At 42.5% G+C, this 26609-nt stretch overlaps 2 protein-coding genes and 1 long non-coding RNA gene across 6 annotated transcripts in view; 2 read left to right on the top strand and 1 right to left on the bottom strand.

Moving 5' to 3' along the window:
* Positions 1 to 11515, top strand: part of EXPH5 (exophilin 5) — a 32425-nt gene extending 20910 nt beyond the window's left edge. For all 4 annotated transcript variants that reach the window (XM_015852240.3, XM_032442173.2, XM_032442174.2 and 1 more), the window contains 3 exons: positions 1795 to 1843; positions 3142 to 3268; positions 4218 to 11515. In XM_015852240.3, coding sequence (XP_015707726.2) covers positions 1795 to 1843; positions 3142 to 3268; positions 4218 to 9454 — 5413 coding nt within the window. In that variant the 3' untranslated portion in view covers positions 9455 to 11515. The remainder of the gene's footprint in view (positions 1 to 1794; positions 1844 to 3141; positions 3269 to 4217) is intronic.
* LOC146762828 (uncharacterized) lies at positions 11483 to 13599 on the bottom strand. Its single transcript, XR_014942223.1, has 2 exons — positions 13417 to 13599; positions 11483 to 11669 (listed from the first exon to the last, which is right to left on the bottom strand). It is a non-coding gene; the product is annotated as an uncharacterized LOC146762828 (long non-coding RNA).
* A 395-nt stretch (positions 13600 to 13994) lies between these two features.
* On the top strand, positions 13995 to 23237 carry POGLUT3 (protein O-glucosyltransferase 3). The gene is made up of 8 exons (XM_015852239.3): positions 13995 to 14249; positions 16884 to 17081; positions 17714 to 18000; positions 18429 to 18645; positions 19416 to 19612; positions 20398 to 20592; positions 21647 to 21751; positions 22608 to 23237. The coding sequence occupies exons 1-8, from the start codon at positions 14060 to 14062 to the stop codon at positions 22731 to 22733; spliced, it is 1515 nt and encodes a 504-aa protein (XP_015707725.2). The 5' UTR covers positions 13995 to 14059; the 3' UTR covers positions 22734 to 23237.
* Positions 23238 to 26609: the final 3372 nt, after the last annotated feature.

Here is a 26609-nt window from a genome sequence, read left to right on the forward strand (position 1 = left end):
AAGGCAGGATGCACTGACCAGTTATTTCTCAAGCAACAACAAAGATGTGGAGGGGTTTAGAATAATGCTGGAGGTGCACATGACAATTAGGTTTTTGCCTAGGCTACCTGCAGAGGGTTCTCACTGCAGGGCCTGCTTTATGTGAGCTTCCTTGCACTGAGCAGTCACTTTGCGCCCAGCGCACGGGAGGGGAGTGAGCAGGGAGCAGCTCTGCACAGCAAAGCTGAAGGATGGAGCTGCTGGCCAAGCCTTTACATTTTTGTTACATGTAGGATTAAAATGAAGGTGAGTTGTCAAGAAAGATGTTTTCATTGAGCTTGGTTTACAGGAAATCATTGTAAAAATTCTGGAATACATTTAGGTCAGGATTTGTTGTAGAAGCATTAAAACGCATTTGACGTTGTTTTACTTTAAAGGGAGAGTTACATAAAGCTCTGAGTCCTGACTTTGTAAATTCACAGGGAGAGGTCCCCATTGGACAAATGGCTGTTCACGTTCAGGGTTCCAGGAAAAAATGGAGGACTCTCAGATTGGGATTGCCTGGTCCAAAGCCCTCTGAGATCACCGGCCTTGTTTCCATTGGTTTCAGTTGAACCCCATGGCAGAGAGGAATCTTGGTTTTAAAGTTCACAATTACAGAAGCAAAAACAAATTACACCTTTCAACTGTTCTTCCCTGCCCGCAAGCACATTGCAAACAAATGACAAAGCACTTGGGGAGGAAGGCTTGGCCACAGCGAGCCTGCCAACAAGCCGGTTCCTACTTGCTGCTGAGGCACAATAAAACAGTCTGCCCGAGCACAAGGAGGTTTTAAAAGCCTCAGAACAAGGCTGTTCAAAAAAGGCTTTGAGGCAAACAGGAATGAGCAGAATCTTCTTTCCCTCCTTCACTTTCTCTCGAGAACTCCCTGGGAAAAAGTTTCTGTGAACAGGAGGGGCGGGCAGCGAGCAGAAGCTGAGCCCCATTTCCCTTGCGGCTTTTGTAGGGTCTGGGTGTGCTTGTTCATAAAGGAAGGATCTGAAGAACAGACTCAGTGAGGTTGAGTGTTCTTGTTTCTTTGGTTGTTTCTGTGCTGGTATGCCTGCGGAGCTGCATGCCCACAGTGTGCAGTGGGTGCTGCTGGGTGTGCTCTGCTACCCGCACTGTGCACTGAGCAGTCGGTTCCCTCACCGTCCTCAGGGAATGTATTTAAAATGGGTATATGAAGGCTGTTCTGGATGAGCAAGTTCCAAGTTCGCACCAAAACCAATGCGCTGTTGTGTGCCCTCCTTGGCAGGGCAGAGCTGCTGTAGCGGTGGGTTGGACATGTTGATCCCCAGAGGACCCTTCTAACCCCTGAGATTTTGTGATTCATTACGTGGGGAAATATGGAAGGGAAAAAAACAATACAAATTTAGATGCAAACCTGTTACCGATTTATATTTAGTCAACCCCAGCTGCTTGTGGTACCTACTACTTTACTGTTGTTTGGAGAAGGAAGTAGCAATATCCCATTGTAATGCTGGATATGAACCATGAGTGCGGCTGTTGGAAGCACTGAGCTATCAGCAGGTTGAGTTCATTCTTGGCCTCACAACCAGAACATTTGCAAACTGACAAGGCCAAACCAAATGGTAAATTTCCTCAGCCTTTTTTTGTCAGCAGCATTTTTTGGCAGAGGTCGGGTTCTTCATGAAGCAGTCTTTCTTACCAGGGCCTCTTGGTAGCTGCTAAAAGAAAACTGCTGCTTATTTACTACCAGTTAAAATGGTACCATTTTCCTTTCCCAAGCCAACTAAATTCTTCTGCCTACAGATATGACAACTCTGCAAGCACAGATCCAAAGGTGGAAGAAATGGCAATGGTGAGTAGCAGGTTGACTTTATTCCCAGCAGTATTTCAGTCCCAGGCTTTTTAAATGCTAATGCCCTTTGTTTGGGCTTTTGGGATAATACCTGTTTAAGTAGCGTTCTACCAGTTCTTGTTTTAAACAGTGAGTAAACCGTGCTGTGAATCTGTCGGTGGCACTGAAATGAAACTTACCCTTTTGTCTGAATGTTCCATGTTATAAACACAACTGTCAAGCATGGAAAAAAAAAAAAAGGAAAAAAAAAATATATGTGATGTAATTTACGTTGAAATAAACAGATTTCCTCCAAGGATGATATTTGTTATTTTAATTACTTTATTGTCCTTTATTACTAACATGTCTTTCCTCCTCCTCAGTTGTATACTAAAACCACAGAGGGGACTAAGAATGTGTACAGTGTATAATCAAAGGTATAGAGGAGGTAAATTAGCCACCACCCTTCTCTCAGACTTCAAAAACAAAGAGATATTCTTTAGTAATATGTGATGGAGACAGATCTCATAAAGATTCATAGAATCCTGACTATTGTATAAATAGTTTCTTACGGCTGAAATAATACAAGTATTGAAAGCTAAAAAGTAGTAAGGGGTTTAGTTTAAAAAATGGGGAAGAACCTCAGCTAAGATAAAGCAGCAGTTCAGCAGCTGTCTGCGCTATTCTCACCTGAGAACATGAGCTGAGAGAACTGTGGATGGGGCATGAGCCTCTCCAGCTTGGCACAACAGCTGGACTCAGAACAGGGGAACAGTTTTCCTGCTTCGAAGGTCACTTATAACAGCCTTTCAAAATGGCTTTGGTGCAGGACTTAGTGCAATAGATCAGATGTGGAAAGAGGATATCGGCAATCTGGAAATTGACTCTGGTAATTAATAATTAAATTTATTTAGGGAGATCAACTTGCAAATTTTACAATGTGTTGGTCAAGAAAAACATACTTAGGAAGTCTTGAGCAAAGAGATAAGATGCAGAAAGGATGCATGTGGAAAAAAATAAGTAAACAGCACCCCTAACTATTCATAGCTGGTGTATCTATAACATAATACAATATGAGGACCAGATGAGAAAATCTCCTTCTGCGTGAGTAAGAGTAAATCACTCAAAAATGGATGTAATTTTACAGCACCTTGGTTGTGTATTTTAATAACACAGCACTTGATCTTAAAAAAGATTTTGGACCTACAAAGAATTTACTGACCTCTGTGCTTTGTGATGTGCTTTGTGATGTGGCAGGATGCTTGGGATTTGAACACACACTTAGAACTAAAATCACGTTGCCTTACACTTTTTAACAGGCTGAAATGTGTAATGCCCCGATGTCAGCTGATACAAGTGGTCATTCTTTTGATGTAAAACAAGATCAAGTGGTGGAAGAGAGCACCCAGGAGTGGAATGAACAGCTAGAGAAGGAGTTTTTCAGTGGTAAGTGTACATGCTAACTTTGTTCTAGTATTACTGTTGCCAGAGGTGACTGGTTACTCGTTCCTGAGATCTTCTGCAAATGCATAGGCTGCAAAGATATGGCTCATTACTTTCTAGTGCAGTGGCTACTTTTTGCTGACTTTATCTACTCTGACATAAACATCAGGATGGGCCACCTTTCTCCCTTAGGCTGTGTGTCATCCTGTATGGATTCAGTTCAGAAGAATCACATCTGATTGTATACGTTTCTCTCTGCTTAGTCTGACTGAAGTATTTGTTGCTTTCTTTAGATGTAGACATAGTTATGGGGGAAGAGTTTCATCCCTGTTTCCTGCACGTTTGATTTTGTTGATGAACCACCGAGTGCGCATTTATGCATTTAAAGCCTCAAGACACAGAAGCAAGAGGCACTAAGGCCTTCAGTTGCCTTTCTGGGAGCTCTCACAGAATTATCATTTCTTTCTAGTTCTTTTTTTTTTTTTTTTCTGCTGAGAAGTGAGGCACGTTTCCTTACGCTATCTGGAAAATGCCATTTTCAGTGTTCATTCTGGAGTAATTAATAAGCAACAGTTTATTGAAGAACTTCTCCAAAAGAAACAAACTGGTCTTGCAAGACTACAGAATATGCTTGTTGCATGGCTTGCAGAATTTTGTGTTCCCTTCCACTAAGATCATAACTGTACGTTGTGATCACACAGAGGGCTCCCTGCTTGCTTGCAAGCATTGTGAAATCTTTTCAGGGTTATTTGCTTACAGACTGGATTTGGGAAGTTTGCCCATACACAAACATTTAGCTAGTGAGAAAGAACTTAAAATAGTTTCAGTTTTCTTCTCAATGGCATAAAGCCTAACATTTACATAAAACCAGTTTTATGTAGTGCTTTTTAATCATAAATACTCAGAAGATTATTGCAGAAAGCAAAACTAAGTATTTGTTTCTCTCATGCAGTTCTTAGTGATCTAGATGACCAGCTGGCCCAGGAGCAATCCCAAGATCCATTGGACAGGACAGTTTCTACTAGCAGTGCATCAAATGTGCAGTACAATCAAGATGCCTTCCCTACTCTGAAGAGGAACACTGCTAATCGAGGGCAACTCAGAAATGACTGGAATGACATACCCAGCACATTTTTCCCAGATGGACTGAGAACAATAAGAGCCAAAGATGAGCACAAGATTGTCATCAGACCAAGGAAATTGCATAGTGCATATATAAACTGGCAGCAGACAGCCTTTCAAGATGATTTTAAATACAGTGATCCAGCTGATGGAAATTCTCATCTACGAAGCAGCAGGCAACCTTCCTTTTCTTTTGGGCGGTCTTCAGAAGGCAGCTTGTATCCTCCTTCCATAACACAGAACAGCGGATTTAGGCACAAGAGTTACATGGACAGGGGTACAGCTGGCAGAAGTTACTCAGTATGTTCCCTTCGGAGATGTCCATCATCAGTATCTTCTGACCAACTATCTGCATCTAGTTTACAGTATCCATTTGCAAGGGAGAACAGCAATGGCTTTGTACCAAGGTTTGGTCGACAAAACCCAAAGAGAATTCCATTGTCTTCTATTGTATGGAACAATACACCAGACTCTCCTGGGCAAAGATCAACTCAAGAAAAGATGTTTAGAACCCAGTCACTGATGGAATTTCATGCTACAGACCATGGCAGATATCCTAGCTCTTTGCAAGAAAACGAGAAATACACCTGTTACCACTCAAAACACCACTACAGGAGATCTATTTCAAGCAGTAATTGCTTCAGTAGAATTAGTTGCCCTGACAAAGCAACTTCTCCATCATCCTTTGATAACTGGGAAAATTATCCATTCTACCAATCAGAAAGTAATCTCTCTAGATCTTACTGTAGAGATATTTCTTCTCATGGCAAGTTGTATGCAAACCACAAAAATTCTCCTTATGGAAAGACGGAGAGCTATCTTTCTTGGACCGATATTCCTCAATACTACAATGATAATGTGTTTATTTCTCCCGATACCAGTTTTGAAGTGATGATGGCTAATTTGAATGACCAGCAGTTGGCATATACAAGAAATGCCAAGTTTGCTTCCCAGCACCTGCAGAATGATTTTCACATGTATTCTCCAGAAAATATGAATATTAAAACATTAACAAGAAGTGCAAGTAGAGCTTTTTCAGAATTCGCTGAAGGCCATCAGCCTTGGCTGAGCTGTAACTCTGTAGTTTCTTCTTCTGTCGTCAGAAGTGATGAATCTGTCTCACCGAATTTGAAGGACCAAACAAAACCTGTAGGACTGAACAGGAATACAGTTGTTACCCAAAGAGGCACTAAGGCAGGTGTTACACCACTAGAAAAGGCTGAATGTAGGAAACTGCCCAATGAAGTGGATGCCACAGACATTCCCTTACAGTCTGTTTCTCAACAAGCAGATGCAAACTACATCAATACCCAGAGTTTTTCCCTCTTTAACACACTGAGATCAAAGAGACAAACCCAAGTAAGTGCCAGAACAGACACTGCAAAAATGAATGCATCGAGCAGCAATACAAGAAATGTTCAAATGAAGGAAACTAGTTGTGCACCCAGCAGTGTATTCAGTCAGTCTCCCTGTACTTTGCCAGCTAACAAGAGCAAAAAGGAATCTTTTCTTCCAAGCCAGAAAGAATGGGAACATAATCTGCACTATGTGAGAAGAGGAGAAAGTGCTAAACAGGATAATCAGAGTGCAGAAGCATTTAACCAAGCTGCTCCAGAGGGACAGTCTGCACAGCTGAATGCTGCTTCTGCTCCATCCCCTGAACAGCGAGCAATCTGTCATGGCCTGTCCTGGCCTCCTGACCATTCATCTGGTTCCTCACAAAGTTCACCACCAGCACTTTATCATGGAGTTGGAAAAACAGCTCAAGTGAGCAGAAGGGGCGTTACCAAAAAGACTTCACAGAAAACACCACAAAATACAAGCACTTTAGTTACTAAGAACTGTAGCGAACTATTCAATGCTAGTTCTCCACAACAGGGAAATTCTGGAAATACTTCTACATGCAGTTTTGATGGAGATCCCAAGAGCCCTGAACATAATTTAAATTATTTTTGCCTTGAAAAAGAAAATGGAAAGATAGGGAATCATTCACCTTGTACTGAAAGGCTTCACAAGCAAGATGGCTTGCTCAGACATACCAGTAGCTGCAGCATCACTGGTTCCCCAAGGAGAAGCAGCCTCAAATCCTCTGATCCACTTGTTATTTATTACACTTTACCGAGAAAATCAGCTAGCATTGCTGGTAGTATTATGTCAGATACACCCATCTCTTTCCCTAGAGAAAATAGAAGCATGTATGATTGTTTAAGGTCTGAAACTCCAAGTGGTGCATATCCCTCTTGTCAAAGAGATGTGTCTTGTTTAGATTCAAAACATTCCTTCTTAAGGTCAGCACCATTAAGTGTTGCTACAAGTAACAAACAGAAATATTACTCCAATCCTTTAACCAGAAGTCCTAGTGATTCCTCAAGCAGCAGTGCATCAGCTGAGCTGACAGACAGATGCGAACAACTAAGCAAAAGAGAATCCTCTGTGTTTTCAGATTGTAAGGAAAGAGGAAACTGTTTGCAGAAATATAAAACTACAAGCACGTTTACAGTATGTGTTGATGAAGATCATGTCAAGTACCATGAGCTAGTTTCAATTTATTACACGTTGCCACGGAGGCATTCCAAAACGTTTTGTAACCTCTTTAGGGATAATGCAGAGGATGCAGATTTATCTCTTCCCAGTGAAAATTCTCAGTCTCCAAGAATACGAAAAAAGAAGAGTGAAGGTCATGTGAGTTTAGCAAATGTTTTTTTCCCCAGTACTTTGGAAAAAGAGGTGCCCTCCTGTTCTTCTGACCAAGCACCTTCAGCTCCGGTCACACCTCAGAATGTAGAATCTGTAGCTCACTGTGAAGAAGAGAATTCCCACTTATCTCCTGGTTCTGAAAAGGTTTGTACTTCCAAGACAGTGAGCACAGTAAATAGTAGGAATGACAGCTCAACAGATCTTTCATCAGCAGATCATGTACTTTCTGACATGGCAGCGAAAGACATTTCTTTAGGTGGTCCACAATCCATTGCAGTAGTGGCTAACTCAGATAATGGCCTTTCTGATACGTCAAACAAACAAAATACAGAAACATGCCCAAAAGAAAAGAAGAAAATTGCTCAAACAGCCTCACCACTAACATCCACTCTACCAACCCCTCCCAAACCAGGCAGACCTTTAGAGAATTCCTTTTATTCTTCTTCAACAAGCAAGAATAGCATACAGAAGCGAAATTCTGCAAACTGTTCTCAGCCTGCTGCGGTAAGTGCAAATAAAAATCAGAACAGTTCGCTTCTCCGCACAAGAGAGAAAGCTTCTCGTGGAAGGATCCATGCAGAGTGTGCTAATGTGTCACTACCGCCCCGGGAAGACAAAGGCAGGGGTAGCACCAAAGTGAAACAGGGAGTAAATTTCCCACCCCAAACCACCCCTCTGTGCAATAACAAAAGCAGCAGACTGCAGTTAAGAGCTGGCAGTTCAAGAAATAACGCAAACAACGTAAGCTCTTGTAGCAAAATGCTTTCGGAAACTCAGAAGAAAGAGTTTGAGGTAAGCACAGCTTCAAGTTCTGATGCACTTCTTCAGCCGGATGAAGAGGTTAGCGCAGATACAGGTGAGTTAAAGAATTCTGAGGTTAAAAAAGAGCAAAACCTGCAGAGTACTCAAACGGATAAAGGCTGCAGTGGTTTGCAGGCACTGGGGAAGCACAGTGAGGGCAGTCTGGACATTAACAGTAAAGACAAAGTCTTCAGGGTTACACAAGACCAAAAATTAACACAGAATGTAGAAAATGAGAACAAGCTTCTCTCCGATTGCACAAGAGACAAAATCAAAGATATAGAAAAGAGGAAAAACAGGCCTTCAATTAAAAATAAGCTGGCAGCTGTTTGCAAAACAAGTCGAAAATTTTCAAGTAAAAATTTACCTCCCAAACCACACATAAGTAATATTTTTTCTCAGAATGATGGAAATGGCACCTGTTTAGAGGTGAGCGTGTCCCCTGAGTCACTGAGTTCAGCAGGTTGCCATCAGTCACTTCTACAGTCTGAAGCCAAAAATCAGAATGACAGTCTGGACTCTGCCAAGAATTCACAAACACCAAAAACAGCTGAGGTTAGTAAGAATGAAAATGTGAATGATCTTTCCTTACCTGTTAACAACTTAAATTGGAGGTCACTTAAAAGCTCATACACCCAGAAGGAGGCCACCAGTTCCAAAAAACATGCAGCAAACGTGGAAAATAGGCCAGGTCTTACAACCCTATCTCCAGATAAAGAGTTAGCTACAAGAAATAAGAATTCCCAAACACCCAGTCTCAGGTTAGAAAATACAAGCCAGTCCATCTCACCCAGCACTACTGCATTGGACACAACAGATGATAAGAGAGCTAGCAGCAGTGCTTGCACTCCTCCTTTGCCCCTTTTAACTGACAAAAACTCAAACACATTTATAAGTAATTGCTTGCAGGCAGACATATGTTCAAAGCAGAACTTGACTTCTCAGGCAGTGCTTACTGAGCGTCAGAAAACCTCTGGATCCAGCAGCTTAAGAAATGCGAACTTGCATAGCCAGCTGTTGCACAAGGCTCGTGCGAAAAATCAGCATGAACGTCACTTTTCTGAGAGTATTTGTGCTCAAGATTCCCACGAGACCTTTGCCTCTGGAAGCAATATCCTGCCAAAAGACGGCGTTCATGGGAAGAGATGTAAATCTTACTCAGAGGTGTTGTCCTGTGATGAAAATGAAAACTGGGCATTGGATGAGGAAAGGTGCTACAGTACAAGGAATCTGATGTATCCTTCTGTTGAATTTGGTATATTTGGCAAAGAACAGCAATTGGCTTTCCTGGAAAATATCAAGAGGTCACTCACAGAAGGACGACTGTGGAGACCTTGTCTTCTTAATAACCCAAGTGCTTTCCGAGATGGAGAGACCCCTTCTATATCCAGAACAAAGCTTTTTAGCTCAAGTTCTGCTGGAAGCAAGGTGTCTTCTGCTGCTTCATCGCCCCAGGAGCTGCCCGACATCTACCAGGATGACCCAGCTGCATACACAGATTCAGACTCTGATACCACCACGGATGATGAATATTACCTGGATGAGATAGATAAAGAATCAGAACTGTGACTGCCTGTGGTATGTAGATGGCAAGAGAGTTCTTGGGCAGGCAAAAACACGTAGAATGCTTTGAGCCAGTTCTAGTGCTGCTATAGAACAGCACCAAAACAGATAAATTCATATTCTAGCTACATTTTCTCACAAGTTTTAAGAGGAAAACAACAGGCTACGTTGCTGATAAGCAGTTTTCCAGCTCTCCTTGTTCATCCAACCAAACATAATAGTGCTGATCCATTCCACCTTGCCAGCGCCCACACAAAATGCTCTAGAAGTGAGTAACTTCACAGCAGATTTCACTGCTGGAAAACTGTGAAACTGCTGACACAGATTAGCATGGAAATGCCTTTCAGATGCGCATGCTGGGAGACGAGCAGCTGACACAGCTTTGGCTGCAGTTCAGATGCGTTGCCAGGCTTCTGCCTTCGACTCAGGAACACGTTAATTTGGATTAACGATCAGGCACTTCAAACCATGCAAAATGTAAAAAGATTGACCCTGTTTATTTCCCATACTAACCTGATGGTTTGAATCTGAAGCTTTCCTAGCACTGAGAGAACAAACTCAATGGATGGCCCTGGGGCTGCACCAAGCCAGGCTGTGCCTGGTGAGCCGGTGCCACTGATGCATGGCATGCACTGGCCTTGTTTTACTACCAAGTAAATAAAACGGGTGAAAAATGCCCTTTACCCTTTGAGCAATGAATACCTCTTCCTGGTAGTTTCCCAAAATTCCCACTGCCACCACGGTGCTTTCTGTCCTTGGAACCAAAAAGCTGCAGATGGTTCCCTGTGGCTGTTGTTCAGCCACACTGAGAGACGTGGTGATACAGCTCAGAGCCACAGCGCAGCCGTGGCCATTCCATTCTCACTGAGCTTTGGTCTGTTTCTATGTGAGATCACAGCAGCTCGCTGAGCCAGCTAATAGTATTTTTAAATACTTCTACATTTGTTACTACTTTAATAATTTTGCGTGTGGTCTAAAATGCTGATCTGTATTTTTGATACGCTTTTTAATTCGATAAAACTTCAGCAGGTCTTAATTATATTTTTGTAACTGGAAGGACAATATCCTGATGTAATATATGATAAACAAGCAGTGCTTGTCTCGCTTAATGCTCTACGAGAAACTAAAGGATGAAAATATTATGAAAAGTAATTGGTATCCTTATTTTTTTATATGTAAACTTCGTTGAAGAAGTGGGTCTCTAACTCAAATGTGTACTGACACCTAAGTATTATTGCTTTATACTGGGATAATTTGTCTTTAGTTGTACATAAAAGGACTAATATAAATTGTGTATTTATAGTTGGAATTTATCTATGATATGTCTGTCTTGAAAGAATGCAAGCATATGCTGACATATGCAGTATTGGAAGGCAGTAACTACTGTGTCACTGTAATCTTGTGAAATGCCCTGTTCTGAGGAGGAATTATGTTTCTCTGTAAGTTCTATGTTCAGGATCCTGTAGATTAAGACAGTGAATCCAGCTGAGTGCCAGATGGTACCTTGCTGCAAAATGTTAATCTAACAACTGGGAAGACCAGCCTACGTTAAGTTAAAGGATAATAACACATCTTCTTACAAGAGAGTAGTCGTACAGTTTTACTTGACTGAGAATGGATGGCTTAGAACATTTTGCTTTGTAAATATTTCCCACTTCTTCGGTAGAAGCTGGATTAAGTTCTCACCTTGTTGGCATAAAAGATGTATTTTTCATTTGCTTTGCTGTTCGTGTACAGGAAATGAGGTGGCTTAATTTAATGTAAGTAAATATAGAAAAGTGGCTTCTGGTAATAAATCAGTTGTGCAATAATGCATCCTGTCAAGGAGCTGTAATTGAATATTGACAGCGAATGATGGTATTCTGTCAAGCAGTTGTGTGAGAAGAGGGAGAGAAATCCTTTGAGTAGCCATTAGTTCCATTCAGTTTGGCAGAACCAGATTTTGATACCTTCACTCTTCCAAGCTTTTTCTTTGGCAAAAGTATATATTCTATACATGCACATAATTTATAGGATTTTCATATCTCAAAAAACTTGTTTGCAATAAACTTTATTCAAATGAATGAATATATCAGTACTGTGCTTATTCTGTCACTTACAGGGAACACTATGGACTATTTATTCATTCTGTGTCCAGGCCTTGGGCCCCCAGCACTGAAAGGATGTGGAGCTGTTGGAGCAGGTCCAGAGGGCCACAAAGATGATGAGAGGAGCACCTCTCCTGTGAAGAAAGGTAGAGGGATTTGAGCTTGTTCAGCCTGGAGAAGGCTATATGTGTGCCTATAGCTTACCTTGAGGAGATGATACTCCATGTGGAGCCAAGAGTGGTGCTTGATGAGTAGTTTTACAAGGCAATGAGATCCACGTGAAAAACACGCCAGCCAGAATTAGACCTTACTGCAGACTTCCTGCCACGTGCAGCGTGATGGTGTGTGAGACTCGCTGCTGACTGTTGACCTTAATTACTACAGCCAGCCCGTGTGGTACCCAAGCTCAGTGACACCATCCCTCAGCCTGGTTTCGTAAAGAATCACAGCTTCTGTGCTACAGTTGTGTTTATGTCTTTATCTTGCTACACCCTTTACATCACTCATATCGCCAGAAGACCTGTGAACTTACCAACAAATCCCCACGTAGGGCTCCTGAGACAGGGACACCCTAGGATGTTGATTTCCAACTCACCACTGCCTTGCTCTGCTTGGCCATGTGCCCAGCCAAGTCAGGTCCCACCTGCAGGCTGATGTGGCCCAGCCTTGGCCCAGCCCTGCTCCTATGGCCCTGCAGTGTCACAAGGCTGGGTCTGACTCCAGTTCACCCCACCAGGCCTGATCATGATCTACAGACTGAAGTCCCTATGAGGAGCCTGCCCTAGTTACCAGGCCTGATGCTGGGGATGAGCACCAGGGAGGGATGCCACACAATTGCTGTCATCCCCAGGAAGCAGCCTGCTCTTGCCACTCCCTGACACCCAGTTGCAGGTACCTCCAGCCTTCATAGGTTCCTTGGGATGGCAGCCCTGTCCCTGAACATGCGAGCTGGTCCCAGGGTTTGGTGTCACCTGCACACTCACTAACAGGGCATGCCACCATCCCATCCCCAGCCAGGTCCCTGCGGGACTACTCGTTACCAGCTCCCAGGTAGAGATGACTCATTAGTCCAAACAAGCATCTGGACAAATTTTTAACCATCCAGACCATAACATCCTATCTTGGATACAAGACCATTATGTTAGCCAGTAAAGTCTACTAAACTGAGGGCCTCAAGTTGCCCCAGGGAAGGTTCAGGATGGATATGAGGAAAAATTTCTTCTCAGAAAGAGTGTTGAGGCACTGACACAGGCTGACCAGGGAGGTGGGAGAGTCAAGGTGTTCAAGAGACGTGGAGATGAGGCACTGAGGGATGTGGTTAGTGGGCACCAAGGGGATGGGTTGATGGTTGGAAAGATGATCTTAATGGTCTTCCCAACCTTAATGATTCTATGAAATTCAAGGTAAATGGCATGTGCTGCTGCGTCCTCACCCTCAGCCCCAGCCATTCCATTGCAGAGGTGGTTGGGTCAGGCCATAATGGTTAGCCCTCGGTCAGTACGCACTGACTGCTTCCAGCCACCACCTCTGCCCAGAAATGTGGTGGGGAGGGAAAGGAAAGCAGCAAGCAGGGAGGGACTGGTTGGCCAATAAGCAAATAACTCCAAGAAAACACTATGCGTGTTTTCTCCTGCCCACTGGGATCGTCATATTTGTTATGCTGCCGGAGGTCTGCGGTTACCTGGGCTGAGGGAGCTTGGGAGACCAGAGACAAAAGCAAGGAGGAAACCAGACTCAATAACTGCACTTTCAAAGAACCTGTTTGTCACGGTCTGTATGCATGGAGATTTGAGGTTCATTATATTAAAAAACAAGCAGCATTCATTCATGCTCTCACTGTTTTGCATCTGAAAAATCCAGGCTGGTAACAGCTTCACTTACCTCCCTTACAGTCTTATGAACCCCACATCCACTGGTACCTTCACTTCCTCACAGAATCACAGAATGGTTTGGGTTGGAAGGGACCTTTAAGATCATGCAGTTCCAACCCCTTCCTTGTAGACCCGGTTGCTCACAGCCCCATCCAGCCTGGCCTTGAATGCTTCCAGGGAAACAAAGATGCTTCTGATGAAACAAACAAGCATGCAACTTTAGGGGACAGACCATCAGGGGTGTTTCCCGTTTCCACTATGTTAAAGTTACAGAATTGCTTTGTTTTGCTGAACTTCTAATTTTCTAGGCAGCAATTGCCACTTCCAGCGCTGACGGGACCCAACCGCAGCACGCAGAAGGGCAGGAGCCCAGGTGACGCTCCGGCTGTGCCCTGCGGCTGACTGAAAGGAACGGCGGAGATGGAGCAAAGCAGGCAGCTACTTCTTCCTCAGGGAGGGGCTGCGCTGCCACTCAGCCTCGGGGCTCGCCCGGCCCCGGCGCCCTCGGGCCGCCCCGCAGGGCGGGGAGCGGGCGGGGGCAGCGGGCGGCGGTGTCCCGCGGGGAGCGGGCGCGGGGCCCGCCCGGCCGCGCAGGCCCGGAGGAGGCCCCGGCCCCGGCCCCGGCCCCGGCCCCGCTCCATCGCGGCTCGGCCATGGGCAGCCGGTGCTGCGCGCTGCTGCTGCTGGGCGCCGCTCTGCCGCTGCTGGGCTCGGCCGCCGTCAGCCCCGAGCGGAGCGTGGTGTGGGGCCCCGGGCTGGAAGCGGGGCTCGCCCTGCCCGTGCGCTACTTCTACATCCAGGCGGTCAGCGAGACCGGACGCAACTTCTCCCGCTCTCCCCCAGGTACCGTGCGTGTGCTCGGGGCTGCCCGCCCTATAATCCGCTCGGCCGCGATGAAGCGCTCGGAGCCGCCCGGAGCCGCCCGCCGTCCCGTCTCCTCCCCGCCTCGCTGTGCCGGGACCCGCAGCGCTGCTCGTCCCACAGCTCGCAGCGGTCCCGGAGCGGAGCACGGGGATGGCATTGCCCCGTGCACCAGTGCTAAAGCATTCTCCTCGCCCCTGCCCACGCTGAGCTCGCTTCGGCTTTCTGCTCCGCTGTCCCAGCGCTGCTCCTTTAGCAAGCAGTGCTTCTCATCTTCCCAGCCGTTCAGCCTGGCGCTGAGCGGGTTGGGAGTTTTGCTGGCCAAATGCTCGGTGCTTCAGGTTCACCTCCTCCTGAGGGCTGTCAGTTACGGGAAAAAGGACTTTTTCATCTGGGCTTTTGTAGTAAAGATACCTGAGGTGATGAGCAAGCAGAGGGTCAAGGTGCTGATCTGTACAGGGCAGAGCTAATTGCCATTTGTGGCCTCTTGGAGCCTAGTTCCTGCCCTTGGTTACAGTGTCAGAATGCTGCTGCTTGGAAGGTCAAGGAATAGGCCAAGCAATTGAATACAGCCAGCATTTACTCGAAGTTTTCTCACATGGTGGATAATACACAGTGTGGGGGCTGTGCCATCAGCTTAGCAGCAGCCCAGGCCCCTGGCTCTGGCCCCTCTGTGGCCCCTGTAGCAGCAGGGTGCTGGGCTGCAGTGTGGCTCTGTAGCAGTGTCCCAGGGCTGCACACTGACTGACAGAGCAGGGCTGACCTCAGCCGTGCAGGACTCGAGCAGCAGTTCCTAAAGGTAGATCTGTACTTGCTCATGTCTCTTGACCATTCGGTATATAACCAGCACGGAACAAAGACACTCACTGACATTTCCTGTTCACGGGGATGAGGAGATGAGCCACGTAGTATTTCACTCATGATTTCTCAGTATTGACTAATTTTTATGATAACTGCAAACTTTGTTTTCTCTGGAAGGAACTCTCTATTCTCAGTTATAATGCTTTATAAAGAGGCAAAGACATTAAACCAACAAAAACCTTTTTTTTTTTTCCTGTGATCTTACTAAATGACACGCTCTGGATTTCAAGGGTGCTTCATCCAAATAATACTTGCTGATAGTCACAGCAAGAGGATGCTTTTTCTCTGATAATGAGGCACTGAATCAGACTGTGGTGCTCCCAAATAGTGAGTCAGTCTGTATGAGTTCTGCTCACATAGCTACAAGCTGTAGGGATCCAAGGCTGTGACAGACGAGTAGATCTAAACCAGTATAACATCCATAGGAATTGTTCTGGAGTTTAAGTCTGTTAGAGCCCAAGGAAATTTCACACCGTGTGACTTCACTGCTAGTTTATTTCCAGCTTGCCACTTAAGCAAGCAGGGAGTTGGCCTCTGGTGCTTCCTCCAAAAAGGGTGGACAGAGTATCTGGAGCAACCCTACTGTGTGTATGTTTCACAGAAGAGACAAATGCACTTTTGGAAGCCATTCTGGGCGGATAAATGAGGGCTGTGTGATGGAGCTGCTAGCTACCAAAGACACAATCATAGAATCACAGAATCATAGAATTACCCAGGTTGGAAAAGACCTTGTAAGATCATCAAGTCCAACCGCAGCCTAACCAGTACCCTAACTCTAAAAACCCGACACTAAATCATATCCCTGAGTACCACATCCAAACGGCTCTTAAACACAACCAGGGATGGCGATTCAACCACCTCTCTGGGCAGCCTATTCCAGTACTTAACTACCCTTTCTGTAAAGTTCTTCCTAATATCCAACCTAAACTTGCCCTGGTGCAACTTGAGGCGCCACAAGATTCAGCATTCCCTGCTCTGTGGTAGTGCTGCTCACCACACTGATATTCCAAGAAAGATTGGGTGCTTACTTCATAATGATTTTATTTCCTCAGTGTGTTGTTGGATGAAGATTTCCTGACTTGGTTTTTGGTATGTTTAGCTGACATGGACTTTGAATAGTAAGAAAACTGAGGATGATTACAAATAATTTCTACCTTATATTCTTCCATTTGAATGCGAAGCTGAGGAGTGTGTTCAGTCTCAAGAGATTCTTCTGCTGGGAAACACTGACCACATGCTAATTTATAGAGGGATCCACTCCGACAGCTGTATCTGGAAGAATCTGGGTTACTCAGGGTAACTGCAGTGGGGAACCATGACATCTGTTGGCAGGAGAAACACAGCTGAAATCACAGAGATTCAGCCTAATTTAATGTGGAGACTCTTGCATGTGAATTGGTTTCATGCAGTTTCAAGATCTAATGTCCTAAGAAGGACATGACTGATCATTAAGTGACTGCTGTACTTACATCCTACATCAGTGCACTATATGTGGATGTAAATTGCATTCAGATAAGGAATGTACAGAAATAAATGTAACATCTCAGTCTTTGGATGCTGTTGGGACATATTCAGATTTTAGATGGCTAGAATGGCATTCTGTCACTGGAGATGAACTTTACCAACTTGATATAATCAAAATCTTTCTAGTGCACGGTTTAATTAAATGCTATGGATTTGCTCTCACCTTTATTTCATATGTGGGAATGTAGTAGCTTAAAGTGCTTCTATCTGTTTTTATTTTCCTATTTTCAGGAAGAACACAATTTAAGGTGGTAATTAAAGCACTTTCTCCAAAAGAGATCACCAGAATTTACACTCCTCACCCTCTGGATAGAAATGATGGCACGTTTCTTATGCGGTATCGGATGTATGGGAGTGTCAGGAAAGGGCTCAAGATTGAGATACTTTATGGTGATAAACATGTAGCTCAATCTCCCTACATTTTGAAAGGTAAGGGGTTTTTTTATGTAATGTAACATAGCCGCAGAAATGCTATGGGCTCATTTACTGCTGGAAGTGAGAGATTAGAGGTTCGGTTGATCATGCTCATATAGTGTCATCACAAATGTTCCCCTCGTACAGAGAACAAGCAGTGACAATCTATTCACTGCTGGGTTATGGGATGTACACAGATGTAGATTTCAGCTTCTGATGTTAAGACTCTGTGTCCAGACACTTCATCTTCACTCTTACAACCAGAAATGGATCTCCCCAGATTTTGTAAGAGGAATAAGGGAGGAATGGTACTTCTACCTTCTTCCAATCAGCACTTCACTTAAACATTTTGTGATTTTTATCTGAAGTAGAAATTAATACTCGCAAAAGTAAGGATTTTGTGTTGTTCCCAATACTTTGTAATGTACATGTCTCTCTGTGATTTCTAAATGCTGTAATCCTTCATAAAAACAAAGATAATATTTCTCTAACTTGGCTAATATTTAACTTTTTTCCCATAGGCCAGTTTAATTCAATGTAGGTCTGTACAATTACGTAAAAAGTATTTAAAAGCAGGGAAGATATGGCAAATTTCTCTCATTCCAGATCTGCTTCTTTAACTTACCACTCTTACCACTTTTCTTCAGGACCTGTTTATCATGAATATTGCGACTGCCCCGAAGAAGACCCAGAGATCTGGCAGAATGTTTTCTCTTGCCCATCCCAAGAGCCTCAGATTACAAAGGACTTCATTTCCTTTCCCACCATTGACCTTCAGCGAATGTTTAAAGAAATCCCGTCGAAGTTCAGTAAAACAAGAGGTGCTATTGTTCATTACACTATTCTCAATAATCACATCTACCGCCGTTCCTTAGGGAAATACACAGACTTCAAAATGTTCTCTGATGAAATGTTACTCTCACTGGCAAGAAAGGTATCAATTTTGATCACTTATGCGAAACTATAAATCATACTGTGATGTAACAGCACTGTATTTATTGTTATAACTTCAGATTTGTCAGTGGTGTAGCGAGACTTTAATTTTTTTCGTCAAGCTGACAGTATCTCTGTAAGAATCATACTAGAACTAATGTGTGGGGTCAGAGTTTGATGTTAATTAAATTGATAGAAAATCTGTAGGTGCTAAGACCCAACCCCGTAGGCTTCCAGACCTCTGAAAGTGTTCCATTCATACTTACATGCTGGGCAGAAATTTGAAATTAGAATCTTAAGATCATCTAAATCTGTAAAATCTTTGTGTATTGTTTCTTCATCACATGAGAGCTGAGGGTTCTACTTAAGAGTGGCAAATAGCAGTGTAATTGTACCTGTGTTTTTATACTTTCTGGGCTATACATTTAGGTTCATCTCCCCAACGTGGAGTTTTATCTAAATGTTGGAGATTGGCCAGTTGAGTACCGAAAAGCCAATGATACACCTGGGCCTATTCCCATCATCTCATGGTGTGGCTCTGTGGATTCAAGAGATATCGTCCTTCCAACGTATGATGTAACCCATTCGACTCTTGAAACCCTGCGTGGTGTCACAAATGATCTCCTTTCTATTCAAGGAAATACGGGTAAGTTAGAGATTGGATTTAAAAAGAGAGCTCTAATTCCATCAAAGAAGCAAGCTGCATTTAAATAATGCTTGTTACAATCTTTAGTACTCAATTGTCTTGGGAGGTCTCTTAATAGAAGCAATATAGTTTTCACAGAGTCCGTACACTTCAACACTGCTACAAAGCAGGTGATTAATACGGATTTAGAGCCAAAATGTAAGAAGTCCAGTTCATGGTAATGGTGAATTTTAACTTAGCAGTATCCAGAAGGTAGCTACTGAAAGTGGCAAACTAGTGCTATGCTGCAACCTCTTTCAACTTAAAAGAAAAAATGTGACCACATTGTGGCCTTCCAATACTTGAAGGGAGTGTATAAACAGGAGGGGGAATGATTGTTTATGAGCATGGATAGTGACAGGACAAGGGGGAATGGTTTTAAACTGAGCCAGGGAACGTTTAGATTGGGTATTAGGAGGAAGTTTTTCGTACAGAGGGTGGTGATGCACTGGAACAGGTTGCCCGATGAGGTTGTGGATGCCCCATCCCTGGAGGCATTCAAGGCCAGGCTGGATGTGGCTCTGGGCAGCCTGGGCTGGAGGCTGGCAACCTTCCACATAGCAGGGGGTTGAAACTAGATGAGCATTGTGGTCTTTTTCAACCCAGGCCATTCTATGATTCTATGAAACCTACTGTATAGAATTTGTATAACAAGTTCCTATTCATAGCACTAACCATTTCATAACTATCTCATTACTGTTCACTTTCATCTTATCACTCAATGCTCATAGGCCCATTCTGGGACAGCAAAACTGAACAAGCTTTATTTAGAGGTCGAGACAGCCGGGAAGAACGTCTCTATCTTGTCAAGTTATCCAAGGAAAATCCAGAACTGCTGGATGCTGGAATAACAGGGTATTTCTTCTTCAGAGAAAAAGAAAAGGAGTTGGGAAAGGTTCCGCTGATGGGCTTCTTTGACTTCTTCAAGGTAGTAAGCAAATTATTGTCTCAGATTAACTTTGCTCTCAGGTTCTTGCTGAGTAATACAACAAGGCTTACTTTGGCTAATTCTATTCAGTATACAAAACAATTGTGCTGCACTGGGAACATTGGTCCTTGCAGGGTAGCCATATCACCCATAGTGAAGGTCATTGCCACTGCCTTTTCTTCATTGAGTTTCTTTGATAGAATTCTTCAAGGTCATTTTTTGCATAAATTGAGAAATTTTATTGCTCACCATCAGGTTTTTTTAGTTGGAGTAGATATGAAAACAATGGGCACAACTTATGTATAAAAAGTAAAGGGGACAGTTCTGTGAAAAGTAACTACAACACATGGCTACAGAGATTGTGTTCCAGAGATCAGCGTATCAGAAGTGCTGGAGCAGCCAAGAGTATCTGGCCAAGCACTGTGTTTGTGGTTGCTCTTAAAGTAATGAGAATAAATAAACTCTTTTGAAGTGTAGGTTAATGTTAATTCACTTACAGCTCTACCCCTTGTTCTGCCAAAGGATACTTGAATAGAATACACATCATGAGGTCCATGTGACACCAAGGTTCCTGGCTGTAAGTCTTGGGCTGGAAACAAATCTTTTTACCATTATGTTACCAGAATACCATGAAACTACACCTGCATTACACTAAAGCAGGTTTAAATATGAGAACTAGCAAACACAACTGTGTCTTACCTAGAGGAGAAACTTTTGTTTAGCCAGTGTTTCTGTTCTGTTGCAAAATGTTTCACTTTTTGTTTCCCTCTCTCTTCATGTTTCAGTACAAATACCAGGTGAATGTTGATGGGACTGTAGCTGCTTACAGGTTTCCATACCTCTTGCTGGGTGACAGCCTAGTACTGAAGCAAGATTCCCAATACTATGAACATTTTTATACTGTATTGAAACCATGGAAACATTATGTTCCAGTTAAGAGAAGCTTGGAGGACTTGCTAGAGAAAATAAAATGGGCTAAGGTAATTTTCATTACAAATTCAATAAATGAATGTGTTACTCTTTATCTTATTTCTCTTTTTTATCTTAGTACTCTTCTCCACGTATATATTTTGCATAAGCTATTTGCGTTTCTGCTGATATCCTGGGATAAAAGTACATTTTGTTGTTATTAGAGGAGGTGAAGACCATAAGTCAAGTAACTATCTCTATTCAGGGATATACTTGCAGGTTAATTTTAGGTATGTATAGAAGGGTTTTTGTGAGTCAGAGCCTTTGTATAGTGACTAATGTGAGTAATTAATAAGAAACGCCCAGAATTGTAGTTACTACTTAATTAGTTCTATCCCTTTTTTCAGGTTCTGACTAGAACAGAAGTTACTGCATGTTCATTTGAATGTACAGGAGTCTCTGCTCTATATAATGACTGCTCAGAATGAAAGGCTGGCATTCTGTGTGACTGAAAATACCGTTTGTATTCTAAGCTTAACTCTTAGGTTAAAAACATGGCAAAAAATCTTTTCTGACAGTACTGTAGTCCTTTGTAAAGAATCAGGTGAGAATACTGTAAGTTTTGAAATGCACGCCTCAAAGACTTGAGAACAAGTACATAAATTGAAATGCATATACTGGCATTATGTACATCGCTTTTAAATGTAAGCCAAACAGGTATTTCCAAAAGGAAAACTTCAGATTGCACTGCTTAGAGGAGGCTCCAGCTGTTTGTCTTCTGTGTAACTAATACATGTGGGAGATGTCGGAGCTGCTTTTGAAGAGGTTTGTGGCTTCAGCAGAACAGTGGAGCAATAGTCAACTTCGTTTTCGAAACTGTACAATTAGACATGAAAGGTGTCACCGATAGCCCTGAGCTACAAACGGGAGCCATAAAAGCCATTCAGGATTCAAACAAAAAGCAAAAAAAACCAACCAGATTTAAACAGTGTCGCTTTGCGGTGTACCAGCCGATGTAAATAATCAGGTTTGAATAGCCCCTTTGATAAAATTACTTATGCTGGTAAGGCTTCAAGTAACACTGATTGTTCTGGTGTGTGTTGCTGTTTCTTCTCAATTTTCCAGGAAAATGATGAAGAAGCACAAAAAATTGCTAAAGAAGGACAGTCGATGGCAAGAGAATTACTTCAGCCTCACAGACTTTACTGCTACTACTACAAAGTGCTCCAGGTTAGTACAGTAGGTTGCTTTATTACCTTTCTCAACTGCTACCGCTACTGATGCTACGCATTCAGTCGTTACATCAGGAGCAGACATTGTTTATATTATTCACAGCAGATCAGTGTGAAGAACTTTGCTCAAACCTGTCATTAACGAGGCAACCTGACATAATGGTTGTTTTGCACGACGAGAGATTTATTTATTTCTTTGCCCCCATCCTCCCAATCAGATCTGTTTTCAGCGTCACTTGGTATATGGTTTGTAATAGAGGTAGGACATAATCTATAGGACATAATCTATAGGACATAATAATAGAGGTAGGACATAGCTTTCCTTCTTATTTTCCTTTGTGTTTGTCCCCTCACTTGCTTCTCTGCTGAATTATTTAACAGTGAATACATGGAAAGGAAATTCTGGAAATACAGCTTGTGGAGTGGTGAGGTGTGAGTGTAGAGTCACTGGTTTCCTAGAAGATGCAAATCTCCAGTGAAACTTCAGTTTCTGTTCCTTGGAAATACTAATTGCTTTTTCCTCCTATGCTGTATAGAGTTGGAGCTCAGTTTCAGTGGTCACAGGTTGACACAACGTTTGGCATTTTTCAGTGTTATCTGCTTGAAGTGGTTGGATGACAGTATTCAAATTGACATTAATCATAGGATATGGGGAAACATTAAAAGAGGTTTTCAGAGGCAATGTAACCTATTAGTAGGTGTGTTAAAAAGACACCTTGTAAACAGATTGTAAACAATGACATAGGGACTGTGGATTAGGGCAGGCTTGTCAGTGGAAGGGAGGAGGGAAATTCTGTCTCATGAATTATACGTTGGTGCTTTCAGCGTTCTTAAATGTTGTTTACATATTTCAGAAATATGCCGAACGCCAAGCCAGCGAACCTGAAATACGGGATGGAATGGAACTTGTACCTCAGCCCGATGACAGAGACTCAGTATGCAGTTGCCACAGGAAAAAGCCTTTAAGGGAAGATCTATAACTGTACCAGATGGAAAAAATCACCCACTTACAATGCAAGAATTTAAATAGGATTTAAGCTGTGAAATCTAAGACACTTCCACACTAGCAGACAGTCTTAGTTACGTATTCTTATTGTATTTACATATCCTTTTTCACACTGACTCTGGTCTGCAGTGTTGGTTCCCACAGCTTTGCCTCCATGACCACCAGCGGGCAGATACTGAGCCTGTAATGGGGAGCACTCAGGGGACTTGGTTTCTGTACTTCATTATCATGGAAGAAGAGTGGAGTTCTGCTCGTGATCCAGATGGAATCCAGATACCAAAGTTTTGTGAGGAACTGGTCATCCAAAAGAGATCTCCCACGAGTCAGGGCAAGTTAATCTAAAGGAGCATTTGCAACATTCTGAAGCAGTATTATGATTTTTCATAAAGTTTACCTCAATTTTAGATTATTTCTTGTATACAGAACAATTTTCTAACTGGACACAGAAAAAGTAATATTTGAGATTTACAGATTCAAATCTGGTGTTGCTTTGAGATCATTTTGTGGTATATGGTGTCACAGAATAGAGAACACAACTTTATCAGTTTCAATGGAAAACTCAGAGGAGGCGGAAAGATCAGAGTAGTGTTTTTGTAATCATGGAATAATGGAACCAAAGGGGTTAGAAGGGACCTCTGAGGATCATCTAGTTCAGCACCTCCCTACCAGACCAGGTTCCCTAGAGTTGACTGCACATAGTTGCTCTGAATCACCAAAATTAAATTCTGTTTTAGTCTGTGTAGCTATCAAAGCCATCACAGTCATGGTGCAGAGTGGCACACCACTCTGAAGTCCTATTCCTTGCTATTGACCATGTCTCTGAATATAGGTACAGAACCATAGAAGGACTTAGCAACTTCAGGGACAGGTGAAATATTAGTACAGTTACAATCTACGCTATTCTAAGCTACTTGAGTATTCATGCATCTGAAATTTGTTAGTAAAGTTTTAGACTACTTACTTAGGTTTTACTTTGCTGTAGGGCCTGTGCCTAAGTCCTCAAATGGAGCTTACCCATTTTTCTGAATTTAGATAAAACCTACTTAATCTAATACGGAGAGCACTGAATGCAGTGAACAGCAGATAAGCTACCATTGTTTTGGTAGAAAAACCTGTGCTGCAATTTCTATGTAACAGCTGAGGGGATAGAGCCCATATTAAGCAGTGGGGAAGATAACTTTGTTCGCCTTTATTTAATTCAGTGATGAATTTCCAAAGTGCCTTAGGTCCAGACAGGAGACGAGCTCATCAAATCTTCCACTGAAACTGTGAAGCCACAAACCTAATGATAGAAAATTCATAGGGCCTGAAGGAGCTGGCCATACTGCAGAGATAAAATGTACCTTCAGGTGGGGTGAAGAAAGGATCCTTGTCCTGGATGCTGCTCCCAGTGCTCCCAGGCTCTGCTGATATTTACCCAAGAAACTGTGTATTTCAAAATGAATATAAACTGTCTTGGAAGGAAAGACCTATGGCAAACCTTCCCACTCCCACTGTGGAGTTCACTGACCAACAAGTAACATCTGGCTTCCAGACTCAAAGTCAGCTTGTAGATTTCTGGTAAAAAAACACATAAAGTTGGTAATTCAATTAAATTCAGATTACTTTTGAAATGCAGAGCTATGAAAAGCAGAAAACAAATACATATGAGTTCAACTGGGCTGAAATCATCCAAGCAAGGTAAGTGCTGAAAGCCACCTGCATCACCAAGCCCAATAACTCTCACCTCACTTGTGAGTTTTCTTCCAGGAGGAAAACACAAAGATATTTGGTGTTTGCACAGTGACAAAACTGCAGTAAGAAAACACAAGTTTTCAGAATGCCTTGGCTTTTAACTCTGTGGCATCTGTGTTCTTCCTACTCAGCTACATTCAGATAAGGCCTTATTTGAATACCTAGTTCTCTTTGTGAAAAAACGAGTGGAAATGTGATTGTGTACTTATCTACTCGCTGAGATGTCCAGAGTTCAGTGTTGTGTGCTTCATACGGGTTTCATTCTTGCATATGACACTGCAACACTACAAGTTATCTCATAAAACACATGAAAAAAGATCTGTTTTAGAACAGGAAGAAAAACAAGATTTTCTGCATGCTAAATGTGGAAAGAATCTCAGGTTTCTAAAACTGTTCCTCGGTTATTTATTGCACTATTCTGGTTAAGACAAAAGACCTGAAACATCTTGTTCTACACACTGAGATACTGTTGTAGCTGTAGCACCATATATAAAAATAGCGGTTGTATTTTTATTTGGTATGGCAATCAGGTCTAGGACTTCATCCTATAAATATATGCTCAGTTTATCTGTCGGAAAATTTCTTCATCAGAATTCAGAAACACAGCTCCACAGCTAAGGAGACCCTCAAAACTGGGTATGTGCTCCTCCTTCCTTCTTTTCTTACGGTCATTTTGATTGTACTATATGATCTGAGATGACCCATTATCTGCACTTTTTATTCATCATAATTTATGAAGTGTTGTGCTCAGGAAAGGCAATTATGCATACCAGACAGCTGAAGCAAGAAAAGTTTCCCCTTGCACACATATTTCAAAGCAAAAATCCCCAAATGATCTGTTTGTATGTTAAAAGCAGGAGGGAATGGAAGGAGTCATGTTACATACATGAGGGTTCTTTGCAAACACCTGTGTAGAAAAGCTTGCCTGGCTTGAAACATGAGTGTTTCAGACTGGAAGAAGAAGCAGATAAAACCTATATAGGCATGAATATATTGAAAATAAAGGTGAATATTTTGTCCTCTTTTTCTTTTCCCCCCTTAAAGATGGGGGAAATAAATCTTCTAAATTCTCTACCAAGAGCTCCCTGCCAAGACAAGCCAAGTTTTTGACAGAATGACTTAAAGATGTTTTATAGCTTAGAGGCAAGCAATACCCTGATGAATAGGAATACATTCATCTTATCAAAATTAAACACAGTAGAGACAGTAGGGTAGAACTTCCATTAAATGTGCTTTGTCATTTGAGAAAGTCTGGTTCAATTTATAACTACTGATCTTGCAAAGATGAAGGTATGGCCTCACTTGTTTTCATTGTTGGTACCATATGCAGTTTAGACTGTAATGATGAGCAATCACACCAATTGCCCCTTGGGGCCAGAAAGATGTCAGATCTATTTTAGTTTGATGACAGGATGATATTTACTGGCCTGGTGTCACAGGAATTGCTAAATATTCAGTAAAACCTGTTCATGCAAGTAAAGCGTAATGCAGATGTTGCACAGTATTTTGAGCTGCATATATATGCGAGATTTCTGTTATTCTCTAGTAGTTCTTGAACAGCAGAAAGTAAATACCTACTGCACCTAACAGTATCTTCATACAGTGAGTATTCCAGAAAATTCATCCCTTTATATTGTCCTAATATATCTAAACACCAACATTTGGAAATACCCAACATCAGTTTCATCTTGAAATGAGAACCAGTAAATCACGATCTGTTGACCAAAGCAGAAATATGAATTCAGCACATTTTTAGACTGTTTTTTAAGATTTCCCTCGAGATAACTAATATATTTGTTTCATGACAGTATTGTTCCAGATCTGCCTTGTAGATTCATAATTAAAAAGCCCTGCAATCAAAGGCTGCCTGATGGAATGTTAGATTCAAGCACCCAAGCTGACGCCTGACATTTATTACATTAGAAAGTAAATTATTTAGTTAGGGAGGAGAGCTGATAGGGAAAACATCCATCACCTGTTTGAGCATGTTTGAGGAGCTTGCAAAGAAATGGCAATAAGGAAAAGAAGCGTTACATAAACCCAGGATATTATCAGCTCCTTTGCAGCTTCAGGTTTTCAAAAGTGTTCTGAAAGGGCAGTGATGAAGTACAAGAGG

Source organism: Coturnix japonica, chromosome 1 (assembly GCF_054131305.1).
Source record: "Coturnix japonica strain WE chromosome 1, WE-NBRP24, whole genome shotgun sequence".
NCBI lineage: Eukaryota > Metazoa > Chordata > Aves > Galliformes > Phasianidae > Coturnix > Coturnix japonica.

Excerpts from the sequence above, each read along its gene's own strand:
- POGLUT3 (XM_015852239.3), top strand. The coding sequence starts at position 14,060 with ATGGGCAGCCGGTGCTGCGCGCTGCTGCTGCTGGGCGCCGCTCTGCCG. Across the intron at positions 14,250-16,883 it reads CTTCTCCCGCTCTCCCCCAG|GAAGAACACAATTTAAGGTG; the intron begins GTACCGTGCGTG and ends TCCTATTTTCAG. Across the intron at positions 17,082-17,713 it reads ATCTCCCTACATTTTGAAAG|GACCTGTTTATCATGAATAT; the intron begins GTAAGGGGTTTT and ends ACTTTTCTTCAG.